The following is an 18201-nucleotide window of genomic DNA, read 5'->3' on the forward strand; positions in this document are numbered from 1 at the left end:
ATGAAGGTTTTTGCCTGTAAACACTGCTTTCAGAGCAAAAGAATCTGATTTCATGTAAAGATGGTTCATGGAAAGCACAAGGGAGGGGACACTAATCATACTGTAATGAGGGTGCAAAGGGCAGGCTTCTTCCCAAATAAACAAAGCAGCCAACTTTCAAGTCAGCAGCAGCCCACCCGTACCTCCCCAAAGCAGCGACTGCTGTGAGGGAGCATCTCAAATGGAGATCTCCACCATAGAAAGTCTTTTTAAAAGAGAAAGTAGCTTTCTTGGCCTTCACAGGGCAAGCTGAAGGATGGCCAGCAGAGGTAAGCATGGGCGCAGCTGCCCCACCAGAACCATTGCCTGCAAAGGGGACAACAGCAGTGGCAATTCTCAATCAGTATTAAATCCACACCCCGCAAAAAACAGACCTTTTTTTCCTCTTCTAAATCAGGTGTGCTTTGAAGTACTAGCCTTACATATTAATATATATTGCTGCCTATAAGTATCCTGGTAAATTCTGACTTGGCTGGTTACCTTGTTTCTACTAGAATTATTAATATTATTAATACTACCTTTACCACAGACCATCAGAGTCAAGGTATTCCTTTTTCCCCAGGTGCCACCCAGAAAGTGCATGCCTTGGTCATCACATCTACTAGTCCCATACGGCTATCTTGTTTAACCCTTAGAGTATCTCAGATGTCATTAATCATCTACATTTGGCCACCTGAAATGCACCCTAAAAGCCATTCTCCCTTAAGAAATCAGTTATGTTGCCAGCATACTTTATTCAAAAGAAAGGTTTATCTAACTAGTGAATAGTAACTTATAATCCTTGGTACAAAGGTGTAACTTACTGAAATCCAATGAAGAAAAAGTCTTACAGGATCTCATGTCAGCACAGAACGGGTACATGCTATCTCTGAGACACCTGGCAACCTTTCTGGAAATAGAAATTACTCAAATCATATGCAAGATAGCAGCTATTTTCTCACGGTATGGCTTCTGAAGCTGGACTAAAACACCACAGTGCGAAATCACATCCCAAGTCAAGACAAACACTGCATCTAAGAGTCAATATTTATTTGATTAATAACTTACAAAATTTAACAGATTTAATTTATGTAAGGAGAGCTAATTTATTAAACATTTTACAGATATTTTTTGTTCACAATGTAATACATCAAGATCTCGACGGTATTAAAATAATACTTGGCACAGTTATAAATAAAGAATATACAAAAAAAATCCATAGCTTAAAATGTAGTGATGCTGTTTTATGCATATTAATTAAAAAACTGGTGGACATCAAAGAATATAGAAACCTGCAAAGAAACAGCACATGTTTAGGGCCAAGACAAAATTTCCATTTATTCTACCAATATCAGATTAAGTTGATTTGACGTGTTCTTGGTCTGGATCAGCTTAAGTTTCAGAAGCAATGCAGTTTTGGTACAGTAAGTGAATTGTATGTTTGATAACTTGACAGAAAAATGCTGCATAGTTGGCTTTCCCCCCCTTGTTTTGATGATTTCAGATCAAAAGATTCAATATTACTCAAGACAAGTTACATTTTGCACTGGAAACTGTTTATACACCCCAAATCCATATATGCAAGTTAAGATTAACAGCTATTATTCTTACTATTGCTCAAATTCTGCAGGTCTTAGCAAAACTGTCACCAGAGAGCTATTATCAACTAAACAGTGCAGAATTCATCATTATTACCAACGATCACCTCTTCTTTGCAAACATTTTTTACATGGACTGCATGACACAATTCATGGTAGCAAATGCAACTGGGCAATTAAACCCAAAACTCGTATTACAATACCAAAGTGCTCTTCTGGTGCTATAATATATTTAATGAAGTGCACTGAAGTTCCTTACGTCAACTGACCCCCAACAAAAACGTGAAAAAAAGATGAAGAAAATGCAGAACATTACTGCTAATTAAAATAAACAACATTGTAAAGTCTTCATGCTTTTTCAGATTATAAAAAATATGAGTAACTGGTGTCAACTCTTTTCACTAAGGTAAAACGTGTCATCATTGGGATTACAAATTCTGTCTGACAAAAATAGCAAAAGCTTCTTGCCACCCCTACACCCAAATCTCTCCTGTTAAAACTGTGTCCAAGATGATGTTGATTTTTCCAGTATTAAACATTCAAGTACTCTAATGTTGCACTTCTGTAAATCCTGATATCTGGTACTTGCAAACTAAGCACATGTCTTGAGATCAAGGAACAACTACAGAAAAAAATGTTTACTTGAAAATACTGAACATCAACTATTTACAGTTTCACTGCTCCTCTTACTAAGGCAAGGGGCGGGAATACCACTAGATTGTTTTATTACCTGTAATCTGCATATTACAGAAAACACTAATTTTGCCAAGCATCAAACATGCAGTGAATTTGCAGGGTATAATGCCTATTAACAGCAATATTGAACATCACTAAAAGCGCATTAGATATCTTCCTACACTTTTTGGTTCAATAAAATGAAATGAGCAGCTTTAAATATACTAAACACACACTCACAAAGAGAAAACTATTTGATAAATTACTTATATACAGATACACATTCTTTACACTGGTCTCAGTCATCTGCTTTCAGGTCCCCTCCTCAAACTCCCCTCACACGTTTCTCGAACCACTAGGTTGCTACAGCACTTAGAAGAGAACTAACCTGATTCTCAGTCTCTCTGTAAACAATAGTTAAGGAAGCAGTGAATAATTCACTATGAGTATATGAAAACACCATAACAAAAATCAGTGCATCACATTCAAAAGAGCCCCTTTGGAATGCAATTTCAGATCATTCCTTACCTTCCAAACATATCTGTAGCATGAGAACTTAAAAACAAACAAACAAACGAACAAAAACAAAAAAAAGGTGATTTCCACTTCCTGATACACCATCTTCCTCAGAATGTTGCATTAGATTTTCTACTTGTATGTGCTATTATTGGGATCGTACTGTTTTGTTTTTGTTAATTTGTTTGTCTTCCATTAGTTTACATGCAAACAAAGTATTTCAGACAGCTTTAGGTTCTTCTTTTGTAGTCACATTGAATTTAAAACCATTATATCTTGTCTTTTTATAATTGAGACTTTTGTAGTCACATCCTTGGTTCTCCCTATAACACTTCTCTTTGAACACATTTCCGATTACACTACACAGTACTGCATGGGGATGAAACCTAATATTGAAACATCACTATTTCATAAGTTGTTTATACAATCACTTCAAAGATAAACTCCTTCCACTTTTTTCTGCTGAATATTATATACTGTAATCTAGTTTTAAAGGTGTATCATGCATTTAAGCAGGGCTTTAACTTTGAAAGAAGAGCTTTCCTTATTTGCACAATTGTTTATTTTCAGACTATATAATCTCAGAACAGGGTTATTACAAGTATTTAGTTGTACCAGGAACTGGTGGCAATAACAATCACCAAAAAACGTAGGCAACGTATTTTTTTGTTAACGTTATCTGACGTGCTCTACTGCAATAACTTAACACATTACAAGGGATTCCCACCACATGATTTTTATCACAGTATTGGAATGCACATTTTTCAATGTACATAATACTATAGAAAACCTGTATTAAAAAGTCACATTACAGGAACTACAATGTAGCAATCTTAGTGAACTTTGCATCACGAAATTTAGGGGGGTTTTTATTCTGAATTCTTGTTCCCCTGGAATTATCTGTACTGGGAAATGAATATTTCTGCTCAGCACAACATAACTACTTATGTCAATACTTTAATAATCTCATGCTCCATTGTGAAAGATCTTAAATAAAAAACCCAACAACAAATACTGTGAATATGCTGTTGTGAATAATTCTCATGTTAAGAACTGTTAAAATCCCTTTTTGATCTTCCTCCTCTTCCTTATCATGTTTGGCAGTTTATTCTGTCCATTTTTACTTTTGTTAATAAAATTCTGATGAAGAGAAGTTACCTTAAGATTCATCATCAGCCCTACACATAGCATGCTACTCTTCAAGGGATGTGGATTCGAGAGAGAGAATATTTTTCAGGCACCACTCAGATATGATATGCTCACAGGATGAACGTGGTGCTACACTAGCTGGTAGCCTGATCCTGAAGTTTGATCATACTCTATTGTATACTGCCTTGTCCAGTCCACGATAACAGGACGAAAAAGACCACAGCATCTGAATTCAAAGAAGTCTATAATATTCCTTATACATCCATGGCTGAAAACAAAACAAAAACAGATGTTACTAAGCAATATCATAGCTCACCTAACAAAGTACATTTTTCACCTACCTACAAATCTACTTTTTCTCCCTTTAAGTTCCTGCCTTTAGAAAACCAATGCATACAAGAATTATCTTAATGCTTGCTGATGAGTAATTTCTGAAATAAGAACAAGTCACTAGATTGATTAATGTTTGGTCTCAGACACAGCCAAGACACTAACTTTCTTTCGCTATCTGCCAAAACTGCATGAAAAAACTGTAACGTGATTGACAACATACCATCATATAAAATATCATGATAATTCAGTTCCCTTCCCAAGACAAAAGTTGTATCATATGGATGCAGGACACTAAAGAGCATGAAGTGAATGTGTTCCTAGAATAACTTCCATTTTTATCAACACTGATCTTCAGATTGATCTATCTCTGTCATATGTGCTGGTTCACCAGCTGCAGCTCTAAGATCAGCTAAGCCCCCAGACAGCACAAAATTAAGACAGCATTATCGCATGGAATTAAATGAATGAAAAGTTCAAGCGTTTCTGCTGCTGAATCAGTTTACTGTCAAATATTTAAGATGCTTATATCAAAATTCCAGGAAAACAATCTCATTTTATACTTAATTACACATAATTTGAATAGATCAGTGTTTTCTGGAAGGGAAGCTTGTGTCATTATATACGCCAGACTAGGCTGAAGCAAATAGGAGAACATGAATTCTTGATGTCAGTACTTCATCTGACAGGTGATGCCAAGTCGCTTATTTTAAACTTCTGGTGTTACTTGCAGGAGTAGTTTTTAGAATATTACTTATTTCAGTGAAAATGGTTTGTGAATGTGACACTAACCTGGGGACAAAAACAGTACTTTTTTCCTATCCTGTCCACAGCCCTGTGTTCTTCAGGCACAGTAATTACCTGATTTTGTTACAACTCTTACCTCTAGGAAGAACGCAACCATACAAAGATGCTTGTCTATTTCTCATTAAGTTTTGTATAAAGGGATATAAAAAAAGAGAAATCTCACAGAACTTTCTCTTCTAGCACAAAATTAAGCTACAAGAAAAACTCCCATCTCCTGTTTCCTTGGTACCACCTGAAAGAGAGGCATCTCCCACATGGGACACAGCACACACAGCAGGATGAGATGCACTTGTGTCCCTTTCCCATTCCTTATGTATAACATACCCTCAGCACATCAATATTCCAGTTTCATGGCTTCATCTACATCTTGCTCTGACTTTGTAAACTGCTCCATGCCACCATATTGCCACCCTTCAAGTATTGACATCCCAGTGCTGTAACATCCCCTAGCTCCCCTCTCTCACTCAGCTCGCACCCTCACCACTACCTAACCTACCCTGTACTTACTGATACCTAAAAGCCCAAGTCTCACCCACCCAACATTGGCTTCAGTCCCTGGGACATCCTGCTCCCTTTCTCTCACTCAGTTTTGGCCATATTCTTCCTCCTGAGCAGGAAGTGCTGTCTCTTTCCCACAGTTAAAAAAAAAGGGGGGAGGGGGGAGCAAGTGCACTGCATCAAATCTAACAGCCCACTAATATCAATCAGTAGAAAGTGCCTAGTGTGGAGGTGAAGATCCAGGTCAATGCCTGCACCATGCAGTAAGCAACTACCCCTCGTTCGGAAATCTCTGATTTATAAAGAGGGTATTTTCAATTTATTCTCCCCAGAACTCTACAGCAAACTATGACCACTTACTGGAAAGCATTATTTTCTGGGTTTATGCATTCCTGTCCAGAGTCACTACAAAATGTTTTTCCCTTCCTATAATTGAGTAGAATGTGTAAAAATAGCTGACAGATTTAGCATTCCAAATATTGAAAATACTTTAAAATATTTAAGTTCCATTTCAACCAGCTGTGCAATTCAGTCATGTACATGGCTACCCAAATGAGAAATACACGTTTACACTTTAAAACTTACTTGAATGGGCTTTCAATAGATGTGGTTGTAACCTTAAAGTGCTTGTATCGTCTTGCATTCATCCTTTCATTTGTAGTGATACCTAAACAAGATATCTGAAGATAGGAGAAAAGCAAGCAATTTAGCACAAGTAAAACATGCAAACAAACTCTAATGAGACAGACTGAAAAAGGACCGAATTTCCCCTCTCATATTTTTTCTTTTGAAGGACAATTGGGGGGGGGGTAGGGAATTATAGGGTCCCAACTTAAAACGCCCCGAGCCATAACAGAAGCAACACAACTCCATCCACAGAACTTGATCAGCTCTGCTATTTGCAACTGCCAGGTACAAACAACAGCTGTACCAGATGATTGCACAAAAGGTTTAATTTTGAAAGCGATCAGAAATAAATCACAGTCACTGAATAAATCCCAACCTGAAAGTTCATAAGAGATGCCTTTAACTATTTATATATAGTCAGCTGAAATCTGCTGTATAGAGTTATTTTACACAGCATTCAAATCATCTTATTTTTGTCCTGGAATTCTGGTTGTAGTATTGGTAGTGATTTCTTTTCCATTTATGACTTTGTTGCAATAACATAACTTTAACTTTTCTATCTATAAGATAAAAAGAAGACCAGAAAAAAGGTTTAGACACAAGTCATCTGGCCCAAAGGCTGTGATTTACTGTAACAGCTTTCCAACTACTTTGGCCTAAAAGGGCATCTTACATAAAACTGGTGTTTACTGTACTGTGACATTATTGGAAACAAATATATGAGAATGCTGCTAGCAGCCTTATGCAAGATAAAATTTTATAATTCCTAGTGAAATACAAATATTCAACTCTACTGCATGTTACAGGAGCAAGAATAATGAGAGTGTTAAATTTTGGCTTGTTTGTCTCATCTGGATGTACTTGAGTATTGTCTCAAGCATTTTCTCCGACCCCATGAAATCTAGCGGAGTTTCATGTCTGTGTATATAGATGAGCTCTTAACACCAACTTTTGAGGAAAGAAGTTGTCAAGGTTTTAAATTATTTTTCTGAGGTGGTAGCTAGGGCTTTGGCAGTAACCCTGGCCAGATGGTAAGGAGGACAAGTCAAACCTTAATTTTCATGCAGAAGAAAAAAAAAAAAAAGGCAGCAATAGCAGGGGCTGTGGAATTGTAGAGCAGAAGAGGTTATCAAGAAAATATCCTTAACAATTCCATCATTATGGCAATGTCCAAAGACATAGATGAAAGTGAATCTAAGTTTCCCATGCACAATACTCTTAGGAAATTTAGTAATGATTGTGCGTTCAGTTTTTGTATTTCCTTTAGTTCATGTTTCTAGGTAGAGTCAAATGGTAGAATTATTTTGCTTAATTACACTAATGATAAAAAATACTATGAGAAGTACTTTTTCAAGGGCCATAGTTCAGAGTCGTTACAAATCGTATTCACAGGAACCATGGAATGATTCCAATATTCAATATCCAATAAGGAATAATCAGAATATTCATGGGAATCATGCAAAGCTTAATGGATCCTTACATAAATATGTTGGAAAGCTCTCTGAAAAGTTGCCTGCTGATCCTGCCTCAGAAGCCTGGTGGTTTAGACCAATTTGAAAGCCATGTGAAATACATGTAGTCACCTTAGCTCATTTGTCTTGGGCAGGAAAGACCCCTAGAAGATTGAATGGTCCTGGCTCACACAGACAAGATTTTGAAATTGGGGTATGTTGTAAATCATGAGCATTATAGAAAAAGGAGGACAAAATTCAAATTGTCTACATAGTTTTACCTGCGCCTTAGAGGATTTTTAATTCCATGATCTCTGGAAAGATTAAATTAATTGTTAAGTCTCATTGTTCATTAAAGGCTTTCAATATGACTTGTCTTTAGCCTTAAAGCATATCATGAAGAACTTGGTTTTGGTCAGATTAGAGTAGTCATGTGATCCTAACAAATCATTTTCAAACAGTTTAAGAAAATATTGCATCCCATTTGAAGTTACTGTCCTCTTTCTGCTAATGACCTACTGCATTATTCCTACTTCTACCCATAGATTTTAATCTCTAGGCCTCTATTAATCTTTATTGCCTTTCTCTGGACTATTTTGCCTTTTTTTGTCAGTCTGAGAATGGAAAGTGGGAGAAAGGTATTTTAACCTTTTGTTTAAAAAGAAAACAAAAAACAATGGGAAGTGTATGATATCTTCTATCCAAAGACAACAGATGCCCACCTCCTCCATCTACGGTTCAGACACTGAGCACTCAATCTTGCATAATGAACATTTAAATTAAAATGATGGAAGCATTTAATATATAGGAGTAACATTCTTATGTCACTCCCAAGATTCAGCATTACAGATGAAGTGCCATACCTGATACATCTGACACATGAGTAACACAGCCACCCACATGAAGTGAAAAACACTGTTCAAAAACATCCAAAACATCCAAGGAGAACAGGTAGCAATCTGTGTAATATAGGTCCAAAATCCATCCTTTGCATAACTTGTCTCACAGTGGAATCCCCAATCTAGAAAAAAAACAAAGTGTCAGAAACGACACAGAACACTAAAGATCACACATTTACTATGCACCAACATAATACTGACATTAGAGCATCTTACATTACTTGAAATAAGAAAATGACAATGTGCTAGAACAGTTTTATTTGCTCCCTCTTCCTTTCCCTACCCCTGGGCTTTTTTCTCAACTCATCTAATACATGACATTCACACACACGGCTGTGATGAAGACAAAATCGAGGACAAGAAAAGCATCCTTTTCTGACTTAAAATACTGATACAGGCAATGATTATAGAGTTCAATTCCAGAATTAAAAGTATCAGAACTCTGATAAGGTAAAAATCTGAAGTGGGGGGGACCCCATACCAGGAAATGAAGTATTTATAAGCAACAAAGAAAACATTTACTTACAAGAGATGCATCCATAAATCATCCAGCAGATCATAAAAAGCAGGAAGAACAGGTACCCCATAAAATAGCGATGGTTCCCTGCTCCTAAAGTTGCACAAGAACAACAGGGATCAAACTACCACACTTTCAGGAAAGAGACAACACTACACCAGGAAGTTTAATTCCTTACTTAGAGGTACTGCTTATTACTCTCCAGCCTACTAAGCTTCTATAACTTCTAATAAAGTGAAATTTAACTGTTTCACTTGTGACTTTTTATGTCTGAGTACAACAAAGCTTCTTGAATTCCTGTCACATTACAGATGAAATTCACAGGAATGCATTTCACTGATGACCTCTGTCATGAACTAATACAATTATTGACAGACAACGTTTAGAGCAATGTTGGTAACAGCTGTTGCAGAGCCAAGAGCAGCCAAGAATTAATTCAATGTTTTTTAAAAATCCCACTAAAAAAATTTGACAGACTGCAGAGTTCATTTACTTAAAAGAAATGGAAATATGAAAAAATACACAACCCTCTGTGACAACATAAGTTAAAACATAATTTACACTTAAACCTTCTTGATGCAGCTAAATATAAATAAAGTCTCTAACAGAACTTGGAAGCAAACACATTTAACTGAAGAGGCCTAAATACCTGGTTAAAGTAATGAATGAGAAAAACCCCAAATATTCTGTTTATAACTGAATTTAAATGTAAGTTAAAAAAACAAGAGCTGTTATTAAAAATGAATCTTTTTAAAACATTAATACAGCTAAAAGATGCTTCTTATGTGAGTACCTCATATTTCTGAAGTGTTCAACTTTCTTTCTGTTTATAAAATATGTCCACTATCATAACATCCCAACAGCTCTAGGCTGTAAACTGAACCCAGAGAGGATAACAGGCTGTAAAAGATTTGACTGTCAGCAACTACCAGCATGGCATTTATTTGTTCATTATGCCAAATGTTTTGCCTGCTAAAACAAGAGCATCCTCTAGAGGCTGAAAACAATCAAGTGCTTTTAGCAAGAGAACTGAAAGAATATATAAATAAGAGATGAGGAAAAATAAACATACAACACAAGCTAGACTAAGCACAAGACATTTCCTTGAAAAATCAAACAAGTTCCTTCAGATGTAAACTATGCTGTAACATTGCCTTCAGTCAGCTAAAAGCGCACGAGAAATAGTGTTGGGAAGGCCTCGAAGGTATTGCTTCCATTTGCATCCTAAATTTCAGAACTGCTATGATTTATGAAAGACATTTTAAAAAAAGAAAGTTAAACACTGACTGAGAGGTCCACCTGATAAACTGATGAAATTCTCCTTTCAGTAGCACCTCCAGTGATACCAAGCCAAATATTCTACTTAACATGAAATCCCACTGTATTTGACAAAAAACTGTGTACGAACTATACATAGCACAGACTGTTTAAACTGTGAGACAGGTACAGCCTTGGTCACAGTTAAAAAGACTTTAAAAAGTAAAAGTAGCGAAACTGCCTTTTGTTTGCATCTTAAATAAGACTGGGCAAAACAGAGCATTATTCCCTACAGGGTCGTCCTGAACTGGCAGGAACAGGCAGGAACACACAGGCAGTGATCCTCTACCGTTAAAAACAATATGGTAAGAAATAGGTGCTGATTTCTCTTATATGGTTGTGTTTATGTTACTTATACATAAATAACAACATACAATTAACTGATTTTTAAATTAATGGAATTATATTGCATAATTTGGATGGCTTGCTCATTTCTTCGTTTTTCCTGCTTATAGCCCTTTGGAGAAGAATTTTTATATGGGGGGGGCAAAATCATTGTTCTAAACTGTGAAATAATTGCTTATATACAAGGGGCCTAATTTTTTAGCCACTGCTTTTGGAACAACAATTCAGTATGACTTCAGCATAACCAGTGTGATATATAACATAATAAAATTCAGTGATATCTCCTTTCATGCTATTATTTGAAAATTAAGCTTCTGTTGCAAGTTTGCAGTTTGTTTGAAATTTAAGTGTTGAAAATGAAAAATCAACAGATTTTTATTAAACAACCAACTGTAAAATATATAATGTCATTTTGATACCCTATTAAAAGATAAGTTTAATCACCGTTAGAGACTTGCTTATTGTAATTTTAGCTAAAATTTTGCAGTTAGGACGAATACAGTTTGCCCCAAACACCAAACAAATACATATTTTAAAAACAGTTTTCACTTGTCACTTTTTTCAGCGGTAAAAGTATTGATCCTTGATCTCTTTGTGTTACAACTTTAATCCCCAAAAGAACTATTTTAGAGTTTCTGTACACACTGTTACAATATCTCCCAAGCCTATCTTTAGTAAAATCCTTCTTATCCTTCTAACACATCCAAAGGAAGATCACGTAAAACATTTCCAAATTCTGCCTTTCTAGAAAGTCGTAACTGATGTTTCCCTTTTTTAGCAAACATACCACGAATGCTGTTTTAAGAATGGATTTTGTTGTGCAATAGTATGCTCAGAGCCACCATGTACAAATCAGAGACAGAAAAGCCATATAAGGTCATCCAGACCATCACTCCCTACAGTTCAGCACTGTTCCCATAATGTGATTTCTAATGCTTTTTTCCAGCATACTTTTAAGTGTTCTGATGTTTACTTTTACCATCAATTATCCCGATCTGTACAAGTCCACTTGCAAGAGGACTTGTTTTTTTGGCACCACCTTCTTTTTAAACATTTCCTCCAACTAACATAATCCCATTACTCACATATTCTCTCATTAAACACAAACTAGGCTTTCCCTCCCCTTGTTTTTTTTTTTTTTTAATGCTTTTCAAATCAGTCTAAAGTACTGGATCTTCCCCAGTACTTTTATAAAACAAATATCAAACTGTCACTAAACATGTTCCAACCCCGTCCCCCTTTTTTTTTTCTTTTAAAGACCTCTTTGGTCTTTATAGTAAAACATTTAAAATATAACTCAAAAGGTAGCGACAACATTAGGAAACATGAAACAGGAGGGAGTGAGATGAATCCATCTCAGTAGGACTTTAGCGATGCCACATTACAATTTAAATCCCAGCAGTGACTATTTTACTCCTGATCATAAGGACAGTCATTTTAAATTGCTGTGACTATTATTACATACATTTGGAAGGACTATAACATTTATTTGCCATTGGAAGTTGATGAACCCAAGTCCTGCTTACTCCCCAAGATTAAAGCTACCTCCTCTTTTGTCCAGAAAATGGGTGAAGGAAGCTGTCTCATGTCCTAGCTGTGAAAAGTGTTCAGCGTCCCTTGTGCAACAATGGTTTTCAAACAAGTTTCTCAAAAAGACAGGGAATGGTAGCATTTCTAGACTTTATTCCTGGTATACATCAGTTCCTCCCATCATCATGAGTGAGGATAAATGACTAGATGGAGGTCAAAGAGAGAACAACGACTCAATGGGAAGTCATTCCGAATCTAACTGCCATAATTATTACAATTTTGACTACGTATACTTTTCCATTAATTTTCTCTTACCTATGATTTCCCAATTTAAGTTTTATATCATATAAAGGATAAACAGTTGTGGAATAAGTACATGCCCTTTCTGCACAAAGTGAAAATGCAGTTAAGCTACAAGTCTTTTAGTTGCTAGAGTTCATATTAATAAAAATATATAGATAGAAGACTGAACTAGAAACAAAGAAGTTTTGAGGATGTGTATATAACAGACATTACAAAGGAAAATAATGCAGAGAACTATATGTAGAAGAAAAGTAAAACTGAAAATTAATATGCTTTTCCTTCTGTCAAAAGTCCTAAACAGTTTTTTTTTCCCCTCACACTTTTGCAGAAATCAAATCACCGTCATCAGCAAAAAAAGAACAGACAAAATCCTGTACAACATTTAGGAACAATTTCACAAGCTTTTCCTTTCTTTCACTCTTATGAGCAAATTGTACTTTAGCAAATTACTCACCTACACAGTTACCCACCCATGGGCAGTGGTGATCGAACTTTGCTATACATCGATTGCATACACCACAGTGTTTAGACCTCACTGGCTTCCGTATCTGTAATGGATATTAAAATTTGTTTAGAACGGTAAAATAAAACTGACAGTTTTACTACAGAAAAAAAAACTTGATTTAAACATACATTGATTTTTCTTTTGTTAATCCTTTAGAGAACTTCAAGCCTAATGGCTAAGACTGCATTAAAATTAGCATCAAACTTTATCTATATACTATGTAAAACAAGCATATATGTAGAATACAAACTTATTTAAATGATGATTTTCACTTTTTTTAAAAAGCTTGTTTTCTTTTTCATATAAAGTTCTCCTACTCCCTCCAGTTACTGAGCTTTGCATGCCAGCTTCACTTCAGCTTTTTACAATGACAGTATAGCATGAGTTTGAACTCTGTGATTCATTATTCATAATTGACTGCTAATGTAAACTTCTCCAAAGAAAGGAATAGGATTAAACAAGACTAAATTTCAGTGGAATTCAGAATGTTAAATTATTCCAACTTTTTTAAAAAAAAGTTATATTCTGAAAGAAATAAAATGGCAATGAAGGGAAAAAGAAAACTGATACTAAGTATTCTGAGATCTACCTATCTATCTATATATGTATACACACAAACCCATGTAATTTTTTTAAGGTGTCACATCTGTATGTAATTTTCCAGATTCAATTTTAAGAATCTGTTTTCCATAAGAAATATCACCTGTAAGTGCATAAAAGGATTCTAAATTTTTAGAATTAGCATCAATTGCCTTCTACATAGTACAGAGCATTACAGCATAATACTGACAACCTTGATAATTTTATATTAGCTAGTTATCTTTCTAAAAAAGAAACACTTGCATTACATTTACTATGAAACAGGCTACTTTTTCATTTTTTTCTTTTTTTCCTTAAACAGTTATTTTCTCCAAGTGTTTTGTGGTGGAACTGAAAAATAACGAGTCCAACAGATGTAAAGCTTGCCAAATTGAGAGAAAAAGGACAAAAATTAAGATTTTTGTTTTCAGATTGCCGCCAAATTTTGAGTACAATTAATCTGTGAAAAATATTTTACTCAACGTACCACATTGCTTTACAATGGAGGCACCAAGGTAGTAAGATGTCACCCATGGTTTTCCTAACTTATTCTGTGCATTACCAACCATTTGTTCTCTTGCTAGACATACTAGATATTTGGATTGTGACACTAATAAATCATCCGTACAAAGATCAATTTTTTCCTCTTACCATTGCAGGGTTGGTTTTTGTGTATGGATACATTATTAAATGAAAACAGTGCTTTAATGAAAGATTGCAAAAACAGTCCGTCTTTGAAATTGCATGATTAAAGCAAAAAATGTATTCAGCATATGAATATCTAGTTTTGGCCCAGAATAAAACAAATAAATAAAATCAGAGCCGCAATTGATAAAAAAAAAAATACACTACCAAACAGGTACTGCAGAATATACTGAGGTCCAGACTTCCTGTCTCTGCAAGTTCTACTATTGTCTGCAGAAAAAACAAAGAAATGAAATGAGAATTTAGCATACAGACACGTGCTGACAACCAATATAGTATTTGCATCTCAGACCTAGGATTGTGAACTCTATCTCAGGCATTTTCTACACACAGGAACAACAAACTCAGCTGAAACTGATTTTAAACCTACTTAATTAAACCAATATAGACACTTCTTTCTGAAAGAATTCTAGCTTATAGTCATTCCTATTCTACCCAGATTTAATTAGAGAAAAAGTAAGCTTATGTTAATTTTGATACATCCACACAGTGGTTAGCACCAGTTTGACTAGCCTGATGTTAAACCTATCAAAAATAATGAAGCTGATTTTCTAAACATGACCACACAAGACCTTTCAGGAAGCTAGCAGGATCGGTCACTCTAAAAAACAGACTTTATTTCCAGAAGTATCCCACCAAAACCTTCAAATCTATATTCACCTCTTCCCTTAGATGTTGAGCTTCTACAAAGGAAAGGTATAAAGCAAACCAAATCTCCCGTCTCTTACAGATAATGCTATACTTATGGATCAAGTGATACACAGAAGCAAATATCTGTTAAAGCATCCCTATTCCTTCACAGGAATTGATAGTTTTTTATTTTGTGCGCTCCTTCAGTATCCATTCCATTGTTGCAAAGGAAACAACCTATTATTCCATGAAATGAAAATACTTGTTTACAACAACTTTTAGAATTCAGCATTTGAAATCTGTGCCACAAGAAGGTTTAAATGAAATTTGCAACATCTGGAAAATTCCCTGAAAGCACCGTTTGCCAAACTAGCCTTCCTTGATCCCGAAAGAATCCGTTCAGCATAAACAGCCTAACAACAAATAGGCTAGTCTGCTGTTCACTTTCAAACCATGAATATCTTGTGTGTCACATACCACTTTCTGAATGAGATGATGACCAACAACATGGGGAACTTGACTGAAGTTGCAAAATTTTTCCCCCAAGATAGTCCACTTAATAACTGGTCAGAAAAGTGCATAGAAACATTCTAGAATCTGGAATTCTTTCCTCAAAACAGTCAGTAAAAGCTACAATCAATACTTCAGGAGCAAATCAGGGTCTTAATGCTTTCTTTGCCGATCTCAGGGCGATAAGAGGTTGCAATCCAAGCCAACTGCCAATCTTCAGTCTGGAACAGTCTTTACAGTTTTCTCATTTCTGCTGGTCTGGCTTTTGATATTCTAATACGTTCTGGAGAATTTCACAAATAGTTCCTCTGATTTCAGTGGAAGTATCTGTACACTAACGAAGAGGTGCACAAAGGAATTTGCATGTTGTGATGCTCAACACTGGAGTTCAGCAATTATCCACCAGTGAGATCCCAAAGTTTAGGAGAACAGAACTGAGCAGGAGCAGAGACACTTTTAAATAAAACTTTCCTTAAAATTTATAATGCATAGAGACTCAGGAGTGCTCAAGTTGAGAGACAGTTTTCTGTGCTTTGTAAACCTTAGGTCTATTCTCTGTGCTTTTTAATTTTTTTTAGTTATTATTAATTTTTTTGGAGTGACTCAGGTTATTTTGTAATAACTAGACCAAAAATGGGCAAGATGTATCAGAAGAATAAACACTTGAAAATGTTGCTTACGGCACATTTCCAAACATACTTAACTTGGTCATCTGGAATTGAAAGAATTTTTGGGTTACTTAATTGTTCAACAGCTAAAGGCTAACTCAACCTAACCTAAACACATTTGGAGACGGATTATGAAACCAGGGGAGAAAGTACGACACTGGGCCAAGTTAAAGTATATGCCCCACAGTGGTTTCTGCCCCGATAATAGATAGTTTGATAATTCAGTTAGTTGCAGTGTAAAAAATCCAAAACATTCATAAACTGATATGCATGTGACTGAAGAATTTGCATTCTGCAAGTCATATCCAGCTCAGCACAGGTTTTATGCCCACATTCAACTACTTACGCAAGTAGATCAAATGAATTGCATATTTGTGCAATTTGCTGAATCAGAACCAGAGTGCAGTTGCTGATTGTTCTAAAGTTGTATGTAATTATTCAGTCCAGTTGAAGGAATAGTACGTAGACTAGAATGCATTTTGGCAAATTTGCACTAATAGAAAAGGAATCTTCATGGTAAATCTGCACATTCACTAAGAAAACCCAGTAACAACGAATCAAAAAACAAAAGTCATCTAAACAATCACAGCATTTTTTAAAGGCTATTACATTTTTATCCCTATATATGGTCATAATACCCAGTGGTCTGATGTCAATCCATACAGGTGTTTTTACAAATCAGTGTGAACTAGGAGGACAAATCTCATTGACTTCTGGTGGGATGTGAACTTTTAGGAATCTTGCCCAAAAAAGAAACAAAAAAATGTTTCTGCTGCTTTTAATTTTGTCATTTTCAATCCTCAGTTTAACTGTTGAGAAAAATGCATTTCAATAAAAAAAATTAGAATTGCTAACAATAGTGTTATCAAGTCTCAGAAAATTATTGTAAGATCATACATATTATCTCTAATATGTAAACCAAAACAAAAAAGAACTGATTGCCAGGGATTTGGCTTATTTTATCCTTAAAGTATTTGGCATTCAGACAAACATATTTAGACACAAAGGAAAACAAAACTTGAGATGATAGAAAATATGGAAAGTTTTTAAGAGAAACAAATTAACTAACATTTATTCCATAGTCAGTCATTTTTGTTTCACTAAGTCAAAATTCAGTAACTTCACATTTTCATTTTCACCTAAGTGCTTTTTAAACTTTTTATCTTGTAAATTTAAGTTGCAATTTCATTTTGTTACTCAATGCAACTTTGGACCAGTAAGACATATCTTTCAAATTAAAAAAGAAATCTGGATGACAAATGAAGGAAAAACCTTGCAATATTTTAGCCATTCTGTTATACAATTTATTGACGTTTCCTGTACTAAACAGCAAACTACTCAGACCAACTGGCAGAAGGTAAACCATCCTTGAAGGACAACAGCTTTAGAATAACTCATGGTTACCTTTTTCTTTTGTTCTTCTGTGGCTTTGATGATTCCTGGATCAGATTTCCAGGATTTTCCAAAATTGTAGAAAAGTGCAACACTATTAGCGAGGAATGGAAGATGTATAAAGAAAAAATTGAGATGTGTTTGAAGTCAAGGATTCTAAAGTTTAAAATCAAAGTTGCTTTTGAAAACACCACTGCGAGATGAATTAATAACACTGGTAATTTTGAAATAAATACAAAGTGAATTTAATTTTTAACAAATGCTCTTGAGTCACTGTAGTGTTCTGAATTAACCAAACCAGTTTTGTTGTAAGAATTTCTTTTGTATTCAGTATTCTCTATTGCTCAAACTTGAAAATTTATTTATTTTTAAAATGCTGTTCTCCATGAGACACTTTTAAAGTACTTACACTCTAAAACATGAATAATGATTGTTCAGTTTTTATCATTATTTCTTCGCTTAAGTAAATTAAATTCCATGAAACTTAAAGTGTTTCCTGTTTTCACAATAAACATCTCAAAGTGCTACTTATAAGAAACTCATTTGACTGCTTATGTCTTCATTGGTTTGAAATTCCAATCAGATGACAAAAAAGGCTGCTTTTAGCCATATAAGGAATTGTGCTACAAAGA

General features: G+C 35.1%; 1 protein-coding gene across 1 annotated transcript in view; it reads right to left on the minus strand.

Annotated features, from left to right (window-relative positions):
- Positions 1–1082: 1082 nt before the first annotated feature.
- Positions 1083–18201, minus strand: part of ZDHHC17 (zinc finger DHHC-type palmitoyltransferase 17) — an 87526-nt gene continuing 70407 nt past the window's right edge. The window contains exons 11-17 of the mRNA XM_067313073.1: positions 17582–17706; positions 14517–14579; positions 13035–13128; positions 9095–9178; positions 8533–8690; positions 6177–6271; positions 1083–4224 (exon numbers count right to left, since the gene is read on the minus strand). Coding sequence (XP_067169174.1) covers positions 4086–4224; positions 6177–6271; positions 8533–8690; positions 9095–9178; positions 13035–13128; positions 14517–14579; positions 17582–17706 — 758 coding nt within the window. The 3' untranslated portion in view covers positions 1083–4085. The remainder of the gene's footprint in view (positions 4225–6176; positions 6272–8532; positions 8691–9094; positions 9179–13034; positions 13129–14516; positions 14580–17581; positions 17707–18201) is intronic.

The sequence above is a fragment of the Apteryx mantelli genome, chromosome 1, assembly GCF_036417845.1.
Source record: "Apteryx mantelli isolate bAptMan1 chromosome 1, bAptMan1.hap1, whole genome shotgun sequence".
Classification (NCBI taxonomy): Eukaryota; Metazoa; Chordata; class Aves; order Apterygiformes; family Apterygidae; genus Apteryx; species Apteryx mantelli.